Source organism: Schistocerca cancellata, chromosome 10 (assembly GCF_023864275.1).
Source record: "Schistocerca cancellata isolate TAMUIC-IGC-003103 chromosome 10, iqSchCanc2.1, whole genome shotgun sequence".
In the NCBI taxonomy this organism is placed as follows: domain Eukaryota; kingdom Metazoa; phylum Arthropoda; class Insecta; order Orthoptera; family Acrididae; genus Schistocerca; species Schistocerca cancellata.
In genome coordinates this window covers 208,286,898-208,300,632 of record NC_064635.1, presented here as the reverse complement: position 1 = coordinate 208,300,632, position 13,735 = coordinate 208,286,898, and the positions used below count along the sequence as shown (strand labels likewise).

Below are 13,735 nucleotides of genomic sequence, written 5' to 3'. Positions count from 1 at the left end.
GCCTATAGTATCCTAATGTATTATATTGCTCAATGTTTTCAATTTAACACAAACAGCAAGATTACTGTTCTACTTATGGTCATCTTCTTGCAGCTTTATCTTTGGGTGCATTTCTACGAAGGTCATTAAAATTTGCACACAAAGAAACAGTGTGTGACCACTAGTTTCGAAAAATGTGTCACACTAACCATACAGCCTCGAAATCTTAACGCATGCTCTTTCCAGCTATGGCATGAAGAAAAAGGATTGAGCAAGACACAGTTGAGATGTTACCTCCCAAAAATTTCCTAAAATTTGAATGTGTCCATATACAGACATCATAGGTGGGAATAACCTTCTGAAGTTTTTGTGTGATTGGTTCATACAAAAAGTAGCAGTAGTTGGTCAAACCTTTGCTCTCAGAATTGCGTGACAAATTTTTTAGCCACTTGTATCTTCATTTGGGTGTGGCTACATCCGTAATTTTTGCACAGTGTGATCCAGCATAAAAAGTCCGTAACTTAAAAAAAAAAGCCCCTAAACACTTTTTAACATTTGACCCTTTGATTTGGAATGGCCCTTAGTTTACATATAACTTGAAGACTTCTTGTGACGATGCATAATAATTGTGTTGTAACACACAGTTCGGTACGTTCAAATATCTATTGCTATGTCAAGAGAGAAAATATTTGATCTAATCACATTATGAGGCAGAGGGAGGGCATACGGAAAGTGTGAAGTGCAAACTATCCAGAAACGTGTATTGTGCTTAAACCAGCAACAGTGGAGTAGAAAAGATACCAAGGTCTCTGCTAATACATTACGGAAGAACTGTCTGAGATACACGTTCAGGCAGAACTGTATTTAAATATGAAAACTGAGGAGACAGAGGAATCATCGGTGAGCTTGGATACAGCAGGGGATTCTACAACAACTGCGGAGCCCCCATAACGTTTGTTACTACCCATCAAGGTTTTACTGAAGAAGACATGGTAGATGTTTACAGTCCAGAGGATTTGACTGGACTTATTAATGTATTTAAGTATTCAATATAAAAAAAAAACATGTACTTCAGTCTTATTTCCATAATTGGTTTGTCTTTGCATAATCCTTTAACCAATGTTTCACTAACTGTAGGAACTATTTGAGATACAGTTGGCTTTGAAATACAGAAAAAGATGCAAACCTTTGAAATGAATTTCTTATTGCCAGATATCGAAGACTATTAGTAAATTTCCACTTCACAGGAATTGATTTTCTGAAGTTTGTGTATTTCTTTGAAAAAATGGCTCTATCAAATTCACCACAATTTTAAAAACAGGTGCTGACATCCCAATGAAGTTACGGATACAAAAAGCAGTGTTTTTTTCTACATTCAGATTGTGCAGAATACCATTCCAGCCATGTCTGCTGAAGTATGTATTTTTTCTCAACATGAGAAATATACCTATGTCCCTAATGGACATTTTGCAGTATGCCAGCATCACTTTGCAGGCAATGGAATTTACACACACACACACACACACACACACACACACACACACACAGAGAGAGAGAGAGAGAGAGAGAGAGAGAGAGAGAGAGATGTGTTTGTAGTTGGCGTGGACAGGGACATGCACAGGAAACATAGTTGCAAACATGTTGCTTACAAAAATGTGTTTTTAAACTCAGTGCAAATGCGGCTGTGAAAAATAAGGATATGTGTACGAAATTGTTGTTGTATTACTCGATGTAAGGGGCCATACCACACATGTACAATGATGAATATGACTTGCATGGCCAATAGGGGCGAAAATGTGCACTTGCAGTGTCAACAGCTGTTGCACTGTGTGCTGATGTTGGTAACAACTGATGAGCAACTGGACTTGAATAGGATGAATCATATGTTTATTATCAGCAGCCAATCAGTAACTTTGTTTGTTATTTGCTAACGTTTGTAAATAAAGTTAGTTGGTATTTTGTTCTATAACCTTACAATTTAACCACATTGCCTGAATTTCTGGCAAAATCGGAGGGCCAACAGCAGCATCCGATTCCACTGCTCTGCTTAGACGCAAGACGTAATGGTGTTGTGGTGAGTGACCTCACTACAGCATGGACTTTTTGGGTTGGTTGTGTTTGTAGATGTCGTGTTGTTGTATTTGATGGTGCCTTCTGTTGGTGGATGTGGACATGCTGAGTATAACATGTGGTATAGAGTTCATTCGAGTTTTGGTTGTCATCGTTTTAATGGGGATTTGAATTTAGGTAGTTGGTGCGGTAATGTGAGTTGCGGAAGTGTTTTCAGTCAGATATGGCATTCAAGTCCACAAGTGTATCGTTATGTTCTGAGATGGGTGATGATATGAAGTTTGCCATACAGTTTCAGCACGTGTTTGGCCTTATTGCTGAAATGGTATTGCTGGAGCCTTTTGTTGGTAAGTAATTTTTGTTTTGGTTTACTGTATGGTAACTGTGATGTTTAGTGTGTTGTATATCTATGGTAAGTTACCTGTGTGTAAAAAAAAAATAAATAAATAAATAAACTGATGCAGTGAATACAGCGTATTTGGGGTTTTGGTTCCACTTTTGGTTTTTTGCCATCAACAGCTGCGGTTGAGCTGTATAAGTTTAGGGGTTGTAGGTGGTGTTTTTTTGTACTGGTAACAGCGGTTGAGCTATGTAGTTCAAGGGAAAGGTCCGATTCCTGTAGTTTTGTCGGTTTAATGGAATGGTATAATTTACACTTTTCCGGGTATTGTTCGTATTGGGATGGTGTGGTACTTTTTATTGTTGTATATATAGTTTGTCCTCCCGCCCCTAAGGCTCCAATCTCATTTCATTTCTAGAATGAGACTTATTGTGTAATTTTTATTAGGCCTATTGTTCGTTTTTGTTGATGAGTGCATGTAGTGACGTTATTGTCTTATTTTTACCTCCATGTTTTGAACACACTGGAAGCAGCAGTTTTCGCCATATTGATGACGTCATTGGTCAAAGCAAATGGGTGGAATCTGACGCTTCTGTATTGGCAAATCGGAAATAAGAAGACCGGTATGTCACTGCAACAACAAACGTAAATCTCTGACTACACTACATATCAGTCTATTACGACAACAGTATTTCATGTTGCGATGCGTTGGTTTCGCCAACGCACAGGCCATTCCAATCTAACCAAGGCCTCTGGCTGGTTCGCCTCCCCCCACACTTGTGACAGCATCATACACAACTACAACCAACGACTGCATATTTGTTCATGTTATGACAACTACCTATCAAAGTAACATTCTAACCAAGGTCTCTGGCTGGTTCGCCTCCCCCCGCCCTTGTGAAATCGACATACACAACTACAACCAACCACTGCATATTTGATCATGTTATGACAACTACCTATCAAAGTAACATTCGGTTTAGTTTTCTTCTCTACACAAAATTAACGACTGTGTTACATCTATGTGCAGCAAAAACATGCCCTTAAAAAGTTCATTTACGTTTCGCCATACCTATCCGTGGTAGGTTACTGCGAATCTATTTACGTGAAACCAGAAAGTTAACTGCCACTTGGAAGAAATGAAGCGTTTCACTTACGGCAAGTGCTCCCTCTGTGAGTTGCCACGTCATGTTGACGGTAACAAATGTATGTTGCTAAAATATTATGCACACACAGCTGAGAATCAGTAACTAAAGTTCAATTATGTTAGGTTATCTCCCGTCCGCCAAAACGCAGAATCCACGGGAAAGCACCGTCACAGTTAATATACGTAAATACTGTACAGTAGTTCGATGTACATAGTAGACGACGACTTCCGAAAAACTCTCAGTTTTAGACCTTGAGCAGTGAAAATGTGGAAAATATCGCACCATTGCTGGACGACGCTGGCAAATAAAATAATAAAAATCCATGTACAATATCTTCATGTATTCCTATTCATGAATAAATTCCTAACGTAGCGATCAAGACTGCCGATCGCTGCATTTGGGTTGTGGTGTTTTATCGCGGCTGTAACATGTTTACACGACGTCCGCCACAGGGCTGTTTCCAGCATAGGCTTTCACTTTAGAGTTGTGTGGGCCAAACGGTTATTTTGGAGTATACGTTATACAGTGACAGCTATGTTTCTTATCAATTACTTTTGACCGTTATGAATAACTGTCAGTTATTTTTCACTGCCAAATTCTCTGAATCGTGCCATAAACTTAGCATATTAACTGTCATTTCATATTATACATATACAGGTTATCTGTCGCTATTAGAAATATTATCCTCACAGCTGCAACAGGAAATAAACGGAACTATCCTACAGCGCTTTTAAAGTGAAATGTTAAAGACGAGTCCCCGTACATTAAGTCTTGTGATTTAACTCTGTATGTTATGGGACAATAAAAATTATGATTCTGAAGCATGAGCTAATAAGCTGAATACTGTAGGTAAATTCGAAGCTTAATTTCTGGTGCTTTTCACTTAATGGAATAAGTGTATGGCCTTGTAACACAACACAAAAATATTCGCAATGTGATACGATTCGTTTACTGTTTGTATAAGATAATCCATTTGACGGAAGTTTTATGTGAGATCCGGTAAACTGCTCGAATTCTTCAGCTACCGGAAGGTCCTATTTTTTTGGTGGGAGAATAACCAATTACAATTCTTCTAGTATTCAGTCTGTTTATCCTTACGTTTGGCATTACTGTGCATAGAATTTCTGTGGATGATTGGTTGTGTTAACATCGTATGAATAACACGCTTAAAAGCTTCAGATGTCACTACTACACCTTTTTACTCTGTTGATCTAATTTTTCTTTGGGTGTCCAGAGAGATTCAGAATTAATAGTATTGATGTTGGAAATACAAATTTGCAGTAGATTTTCGGAAATTTCTCAATAACAAAATTTCCTGTCCTGAGGAATACTTGGCATGTCGATTCAATGTGTTGTTCTCTTTTAAAAAAATTAAATGTCATGATAGTGTACACATTCTGTCAAATATGAGGAAATAATACGCGCTCTTTCCAATATACTTCATCTGCCGATGTCACCTGCCTGCTTTGAGTTTTTTCTTTCTTTTTACAATTTAATATCATTACAGTTAACTGTCAAAATATATAACAGGCTACTTCATGAATGAGACAGAAGACCACTCAAAATGATGGGCTAAGTTTTGTATATAAAAAACCTCAACATGGTAATAAGTGTACCTGGTAGAAAGTTTTTCAGTTTTATCTAACATAATAGAAAGTAAAGTGATGTGAGCTGTTTGAAAGCAAAAAAGCATATATTACTCAAATATGTTCAGGTAGGATGCACAATTCCTGGTAGGCTTTAATGAAAGTAAATTTATACTTTTATTTAAATACCACTGACATTTCTGACCGGATTATTATTGTAAACACCAGCATTTATTCCAAATATGCCTCCACGAAATGCTTAATTTTCCATAAATGTGGCTGAAGTGTAAATATTTCATTGCACAATTTTCTCGTATAAAACTGATGTGCTTAATACTTCGTAGAAAATGTTTTAATCAATGGCCAAATATCACTAAACCTTAGGGATATGGCATACTTTGAGAAGATAGTCAACTATTTTCTGTTTCGGATCACCTACAATACTCAAATACTCCAATAAGTGTTGCATATTCTTTAACAATACTTCATATCTTTCTGTGCCACATAGAGGTAAAACACAGAGTTTTTTTGTCACAGTAATGCCACAAATTATTCCCCACTTCTTTTGAGAACCTTGGAGATGTGCTACATCTTTTATTGTTGCTGATATGAGTTTCCTATATTGCCCAAAAATAACACAATATATTCTTATAAAATTACTACAAGGCTGCATGATTTCTGGCCAGCGGTTATTTTCCGTAGCAATACAAAAAATTTATTCACTTCAACATCCACCCGCTCTGGAAGTATCACTGGCTTCTACGACCTTTAACTGGAGTCCATAACGAGTCACCAACTTTTAGGTTACCTGCAGTGGTAGCCCATTAACTCCCACAGAACAAGAATTTCGAGTAGTCATAACTGCTACCGAAGAACCCCGACGTCTGACAGTTACCTTTCTGACACCAACTTTCTTTTGTGCTGAAAATAGAGAATAGAGGGAGTGCACGAAAAAGTAGTACAGAGTTCTGTGAACAGATGGTGCGCAGTCTCTCAGTTATTTCCATGATCTAAAGCAGGGGTCTCCAAACTTTTTAGTCCGCAGGCCACATTGACTCCTCCATGAAGTCATAAAGGCCATGATCTACCTAGTGGGATTAAAGCACCCTAGCACCTCATGATCGCCGTAATGTAAGGCGAAAGGAAAGAAATCTAAGGTTGTGGGAATAGCTAGCACTGAAATGAACTAGGATTTTTATTTAATTACATAATTTTGATTGGTGGATGTACCTGACCGAAATTCTGGCGAATTTCACCGACAAAAAAGTATGTCACTGCACATTCATCTCGAAAGCGTCCTGCAAAGTTAACGAAATCTCAAAATCATTGTTAGCAACACTATTACTGCAAGACGTAACAGAGGTAGAGTATGTCAACGCACTGTTATTTCAAGTGGCGCAACAATAAGTTGACTTATGTAGTCTTGTAGCGAGTAGCAGAGCCAGAGCATATATTTGATAGTTCTGTTGCGTGATTGTGTCTATGTTGCGAGTGTCTCACGAGTTTTTTAGTGGTTTATGCGCTGTACTAGTAGGTGAGACAACGAAGTGTGGGACAATTCAAAGTTTGAATTCGAACACAGTGTAATTGGGAGTATTTAATTTAGTAATTAAAGTACTTTAAAAATAAATTCATTGCATTTTGTTTAGGCAGACTACTCCCTAGTTTTATTAGTATTACATAGCACAATTTTATTTTCAGGTTACAATCTTTTGTGAAGATGGAAAAGAAACGAAAGGTTGACAGTGACTTTAGAATTTTTAAAGAGCAGCGGGGATGTCAATATTTCGTGGTGGAGTCAAGCAACAAACCAATGTATTATTTGCAATTAATCAATATCACTCTTCAAAGAATACAATATAAAACGTCATTATGAGACTAAGCACTCTCAGAATTACTCCAAGTTTACAGGATGCGAACGATTAGAAATGTATGAGTCTCTGAAACGCCAGCTAAAAACCCAGCAGTTGCTGTTTAAGAATGTAAATGCTGAACAACATGCAGCAACTCGTGCTAGTTTTCCTGTGGCTCATTTAGTAGCAAAACAGTGAAGCCATTTACCTACGGTGAATTAATTAAGAACTGCATTACTGCAACAGCAGAAGAGATGTGTCCAGAAAAAGTTAATTTATTTAAAAACATAAGTTTGTCGGCAAACACTGTGGCTCGAAGAATAGATGACATTGCACAAAATATATCAGCACAACAGCGTGACAAAAATCAAGACTTAGACTGGTTCTCTTTGGCTGTGGGTGAGTCAACAGATGTATCAGATACTGCTCAAGTACTACTTTTTATTCGAGGGATTGACAAAAATTATGAAGTGTATGAAGAGCTCCATGATGTTCACAGTATTCATGGGACGACCACTGGCAAAGATATTTTTAAAGGAGTTGAAAGGGCAGTTCAGAAAAACAATCTTCATTGGATGAAATTAAAATGTATTACAACTGATGGCGGCAAAAACATGTGTGGGAAAAATAAAGGTGTTGTTGCTCTCCTTTCTAAGGCCATAGAAAATGACGGTGTCTCAAAACCATTAGTAGTGCATTGTATTATTCACCAACAGTCTTTGTGTGGAAAACATTTACATATGTCAGAAGTTATTCCATCTGTTAATTATATCAGATCCCATGCACTCAGTCATCGCCAGTTCCACAAGTTTCTTGAAGATATTGAGGAAAGCGACTTGCCATATGATACTGCAGTGCGCTGGCTTAGCTGCGGTGAAGTTCTGACCCGTTTTTTTTTAACTCCAAACAGTAATTGAAATTTTATTGAATGAAAGGAATCGCCCTATGGCTGAGTTATGGAACAGTGAGTGGTTATGGAAGCTAGCATTTTATACAGACTTAACTAAACATATGAATGACCTTAATTTAAAATTGCAAGGTGAAAACCAGCTTCTGACTGATTTATACACACATGTTAAGTTATTTGACAAAATATTGCATTGTTTCAATATGAGTTGAACAACGTATGCTTCACGCATTTTAATACAAGCCAAACATTCACTCAGCAAACTGAGATTCCGTTTCCTCTAACTTTCGCAATTGAAGCTTTGGGCGCTTTAGAAATTAATTTTGAATCACGTTTTTCAGATATCGATGCAAATTCAAATGATATTAAGATATTTCCAAATCCCCTTGACGTCGATATAGAAGCGTTACCCGCAGAACTTCAGTCTGAAATTATTGATTTGCAATGAAGTGACTTTTTTTAAAGAAAAACATTCAAAGTCAACATTACTGGAATTTTATAAGTGTCTTCCATCCACACAGTTTCCAAATTTACGTAAATTTGCCTGTGGCCTTTTTTCCACTTTTGGCACTACTTATTTGTGTGAAGAAACTTTCCCCAAAATGAAATATGCAAAAAGTATTTACAGATCAAAATTAAGTGATGAGCACCTGAAGTCGCTGATGATTATCTGTACCAGTAAACTTGATCAACGACTGTAGGTAATTATGAAAGGAAAGTTACAGCTACATAAAAGTCTCTAATTATCACTAAGATGTTAAATTTTTTTACGTGAATACTCTGTGACTTTTCGAGATATAAATTAATTACAGTTATTTTTACACATCAGTTACAACCAAAATATCCAATATCATTATGTACACCAGGTATTGTATTTTCTTTAAATTGCCTTTAAATAAAAACATTTTATACGATTTACTACTATGTGTATTTTACAACGTAATCTAAAGAAAGTGAAACCTCGCTTAAGAAGCATCTTCCATAATGATTGATTACTAAGGCTAATCGCTGAAGTGGCGTCCATTTGAAAGACTTGCACCAGAATTGTGGGTAGAATAAAATGCAAAGAATTTTTTTACTTAAAATGTTTTCGACAAACTAGTCTGTTAAACGTTCTTTTTTTTTTCAGTATCGCATGGAGAATGGTTTGTCTGTTTATTGTAGATAGCCACAAGTTTAACCATGACCTTCCGCTTTTTAATGATAGAGCTTCGACAATGTCGCGGTGTATTGGTCGCGATAGGCCTCGAAACTCAATTGTTGGCAGTATAGGTACCACCTCAAATATTTGGCGGACCGGTTTGCCAGACCTCCCAGGCCGGTTTCGGCCCGCGGGCCGTAGTTTGGAGACCCCTGACCTAAAGCACCTTCCACATGATCTACCACTCTCCTTTGTGGCCATATCTCAGATAATGCGAAAGCACAGTGCGAGATTTGGTAAACAGATGGCGCGAGGCATGGTTGGCAGTTATCAGTGATAGTTCCATCCACAAACGATGGCAATTCGTGCATGTCAAGACACGGATGGGGAATGCATTGTTGAAGATCGGGGACAGTGTACATACTGCAAATTATATCTCGCGCTTATTTATGCAGAATTTATCGCTTCCCACCACTATTAGTGACAATTCGCAGCAAATGGAATCGAAATTCCCTAAACAACTCCCTATGATCACGTTTAATGCTCGCATTAGCTATGGTATTCATAGCAGAGTGCTCAGAACATACTGAACAATCATTGGCTGTCGATTATATGAGACATACGTGCGCAGAACAAACCAAAACTCAGAATGAGATTTTCACTCTGCAGCGGAGTGTGCGCTGATATGGAACTCCCTGGCAGATTAAAACTGTGTGCCGGACTGAGACTGTGAAGTTTAGAAGGTAGGAGACAAGGTACTGGCAACATTGAAGCTCTGAGGGTGGGTCATGAGTTGCGCTTGGGTAGCTCAGTTGGCGCCGCCATGGTAGCTCAGCATGTTCGGTCTAAGGGTTAGCTACCATCTGTAACAAAAAACTTGAGTGAACTGCTCAACGAACAACCTGAACGGGTATCCTGGGACGTCCGCCCCCAACATAAGTTGGCAGAATACTTGCCTGCAAAAGGCAAAGGTCCCGAGTTCGAGTCTCGGTCCAGCATACAGTTATCTGCCAGAAAGTTTCAGGCCATCGTTCATGACTTCAACTACAGTGTCAGATGAGCAGTTGAATATGTGAAAACAAAAATAAAATTCTGGTCCATCCGGCTTTCTTTTGTTATGATCTTTCTTCTACAGTATCTTAAAAATCTGATACTTGGTATTTGCAGTGACACTAATTTATCACACAGCAGAAGCTACAAATCTTTCAAGCACTGAACAAGAACTCAAAGTAAAATAATCTCGCTTCTGCAACGTGCAAGCAACCATAAGGGTTCACGAGTGGAAATTGGCCCATTACAGATGGAAATCCTAATGAAATACTCATATACGAAAATGTCGGCCTGCTTTCATTACGCATTTGTACATTATCTCACACTTACATTCTTTAGTTTTGATGAGGTAATCAGAAACAAACGAAGAAAATGATTTTGATTTCTTTATGCACAACGTTGACTTTAGGCAATGACTGCATCGTTGGCATTACTTCCAACAGATATTTTCCAACAGAATTTCTTATACCAAGTGAGTTGATGGAAGGTGGTGGGTGCTCACTGTAAAAACCAAATACCAGATTTTTAAGATACTGCAAAAGAAAGCTCATGAAACAAAACCGGACAGTATGGACCACAATTATATTTTTGTTTTTTGTTGATGCGGTTTTCAATTCACATATTCAATATATATTTTTTTACTCGTTTGATAATACGCTCTTTTCACAGTCGTACCACAGTTTAACATAATAGTCGCGACGCTCACTGCTGTAAAAGTTGTTACCGTTTGACAGCTGGAGCGACACTAGCGCTCTAAGCGGTGAGAATGGAGAACGTCAGATGCTCCGTAAGCATAACGTTTGTTTTGCATCATTTTCCTACGTGATTTATAACATATTTTAATAATTTTTTGCCTCCATTACTTTGTGTAATATCAGAAGATATAGATGTTTCTGAAAATAATTCAAAGATAAGCGCAAGTAGCGATGAAAATGATGAATGCAGTGGCAAGCTATAACACATTCGTGAAGAAACACTTGTGATGTTGGATAGAACTGTAGTTAACCAAGTTGATATCAAAAGGGACATGCAAAAGGGATCGACACCCCATTTGTCGTTCCACTGACCTACTGTGTTTTAGTCATTGTCGCCTGTTGCCACAAATAAGTCCTTCACCTTTAAATTACTCAAAGTGGGACAAGCAACTGTCAAACAGTGGGAGAAATATGTTGTGCGAGTACACTCCAAGTCCTCTGCCACATACCTCTGTATGTTCGCACTGATGGAGACATTCTGACAAAACCTGTATGCCTGGGTGCTGCAATATAATAAATTCAGAGCAAACATTTTATTTTCGTCTTTCCGTCTTACAGTACGTTTGTCCTTCAATGGCATGCTAATGTGGCTTAACAACAAGTCAAGGGCATATTTTTTAAACATGGGGATCTTATAGTCCTGATAATTTGTTTGTCATTCCTCACTTGATTCTTCTGGTACAGTCTGCTGCTGTCTGTACTTAAAATGATAGGCACTTTCCTTGTTCCATAATAGTCTAGTGATCTCTACATTCTGAAACTTCACACCCTTTTGCAAGACACAAATAACTGCACTTAATCTAACCACTCATCGTCAAAGCAGGTCTGTGTTGACGATTCTGGTGAATCTGGGACTGCCATATGGAAATTTGAACTTCCTGCTTCTGTGTCATAGGCGTGTTTTACAGCTGTAGTCGATCGTCGAACCTTTGTGGCACTTTCCTCTTCAGCGTCAGTTGAGGTGGCTTATTTTGGATGTCAAACAGTGCAAGTTTATTATTGTCTGCATTCATGAACTGGTTTTGTTCTAAGTGAAGGTAAACAGGGTCTTTTTACACAAGATCTTCTCGTTTGCTATTCACTAGCCATTTTCTGTTCCTAAAACTAAACACTGATCATTACTACACACGTAGTTTGCAAGCGAATACTGTCATTACAGTTTAGTAACATCCTGGTATATATCTCTCAGGAAACCTAAAAAAAGACATGTGGGATCTGCTTCTTGTTGCTGCTGCAGGCGCTCCCGTTTTTAAAAACCATTATACAAACCAAAATAAATAATTACAATTCGCTTTCGTGGGTTTTACTTTCGTGTCGCTTGGCGCGCTGGGCAACAAAATCGAGGCCAAGTGTCGCAACTGTACTGTTAGACTGTGGTCGTACCAGAAAAACTGAAATTCATACTAATTACGAATTTTTTCCGCCTTGTTTTTGACTAGTATAGCTGTGATACTAAGAACTTTGACGTCGGAAAATATGGCGGATCATGGGCAGGTCTCAGTATAGGGTTAGTTGTGGAGGGGGAGAATGGGCGGGGCTTTCTCCGGATCTGGGGCTGTCGCTTACATTTACGTCTCCCCTACGAGGATTTGCTTCACGACGTAATCTGAAAGGCCGAAAGCCTGTAAGCAGCTCTATTGACGTTAAGCGCCAGTCACCTGTTGATCAATGCCTTTAAATACAGACCAGTCCACAGTTGTCATTTTAAAACGTCAATATAGGTTGCTGAAAGAAGTTTCCGTCATGAGAATTAATAAAAACGAAGTTCAAATGCGAATAATCACGATTATGGTGGCATACTTATCCGTAGTGTAGTCACAGTTAGGGATTAGTGTTTTATGGTATGATTGAAGATTTAAGTGATTATGAATTATTACTTGAATGGCAGAGTGATTTGTAGCATAACACATAACATTACGCCTCCAGCACAATTTGTCTCAATGGTTTTTTAACATGTTAAGTGCTACTTACAATTGTAACTACCACTCAGACGCATCCATAACAGCAGTAACAAATGCGGAAAAACAGAGCAAATATCGAGTAAAAACTATGTAGTGGACCGCCACTTGATTTTTGCTATTTGTTTACATAATATACAGCTACACACACGTCGGATGCTCGTTCGCTGTCCATGATTTCCGGCATGATCCTGTAGTTTTTATTACGAAAAATGCATTAAATATGGGGAAGTACATTTAAATATGACGCAAACAAGATATTGGGCAATGCCATACGTCTATTACCACAACCTTTATTTCACATTCGCAGAGTTTTACAACTGTCAGCAAAATTATCAGCTTTCAACCTAATGTAGACCTCAGACTAATCTACAAATATGCTTGCTACTCCAACCTAGGTTTTTTAGGTGGGGGGAGGGCAGAATGTGCTCTTGCCCAATCTGTGTAACCAATGTGTTTAAGTTTTCATCCCTGTTCTCTACACAAATATAATGCTTAATTACAGTTAATTGTAGAAGGTGAAGATAATAAAATAATCTTGTGCTTCGTAGTTTTGTAACATCTTGGGATTTCCAGTTTTCTTCTCGATATCTAGCAGCAACCAGTTACAGACTTTGTATAAGAATGGAAAATTCCATTCTAAAGCATAGGCAGGGAGGCATAGCCTACATGGACATCATTTTTACTTCCAGTGTTTTGCAAGTTCATCTCACTGAAATAGCCAGAACATCTGCTTGGAAGAAATGACGAAATTAAATTGTCAAACACCATACAACGTAAGGACACATGAGGAGACTTAAACGAAGCGAATTCGCTTAAACAAGATGGAAAAAAACTTGTGCCCAAAACAGAAAGTGCTTTTACTAAGCGACAGTTGTGGTAGGCAGTGCAGAAACCTTCTGAATAATATTCTAGAAAAGAATTACACAATAACTTCATTTCTAAAAC

General features: G+C 38.1%; 1 protein-coding gene across 3 annotated transcripts in view; it reads right to left on the bottom strand.

The window, feature by feature from the left end:
• The window catches only part of LOC126106597 (replication protein A 70 kDa DNA-binding subunit-like), a 170,869-nt gene extending 167,071 nt beyond the window's left edge, over positions 1-3,798 (bottom strand). The window contains exon 1 of one of the 3 annotated variants that reach the window (XM_049912943.1): positions 3,547-3,798. In XM_049912943.1, the coding sequence (XP_049768900.1) occupies positions 3,547-3,579 (33 nt within the window). In that variant the 5' untranslated portion in view covers positions 3,580-3,798. Of the gene's footprint in view, positions 1-3,461 lie in introns of all 3 variants that reach the window. The other 2 variants (XM_049912941.1, XM_049912942.1) reach the window with 2 other exon arrangements.
• Positions 3,799-13,735: the final 9,937 nt, after the last annotated feature.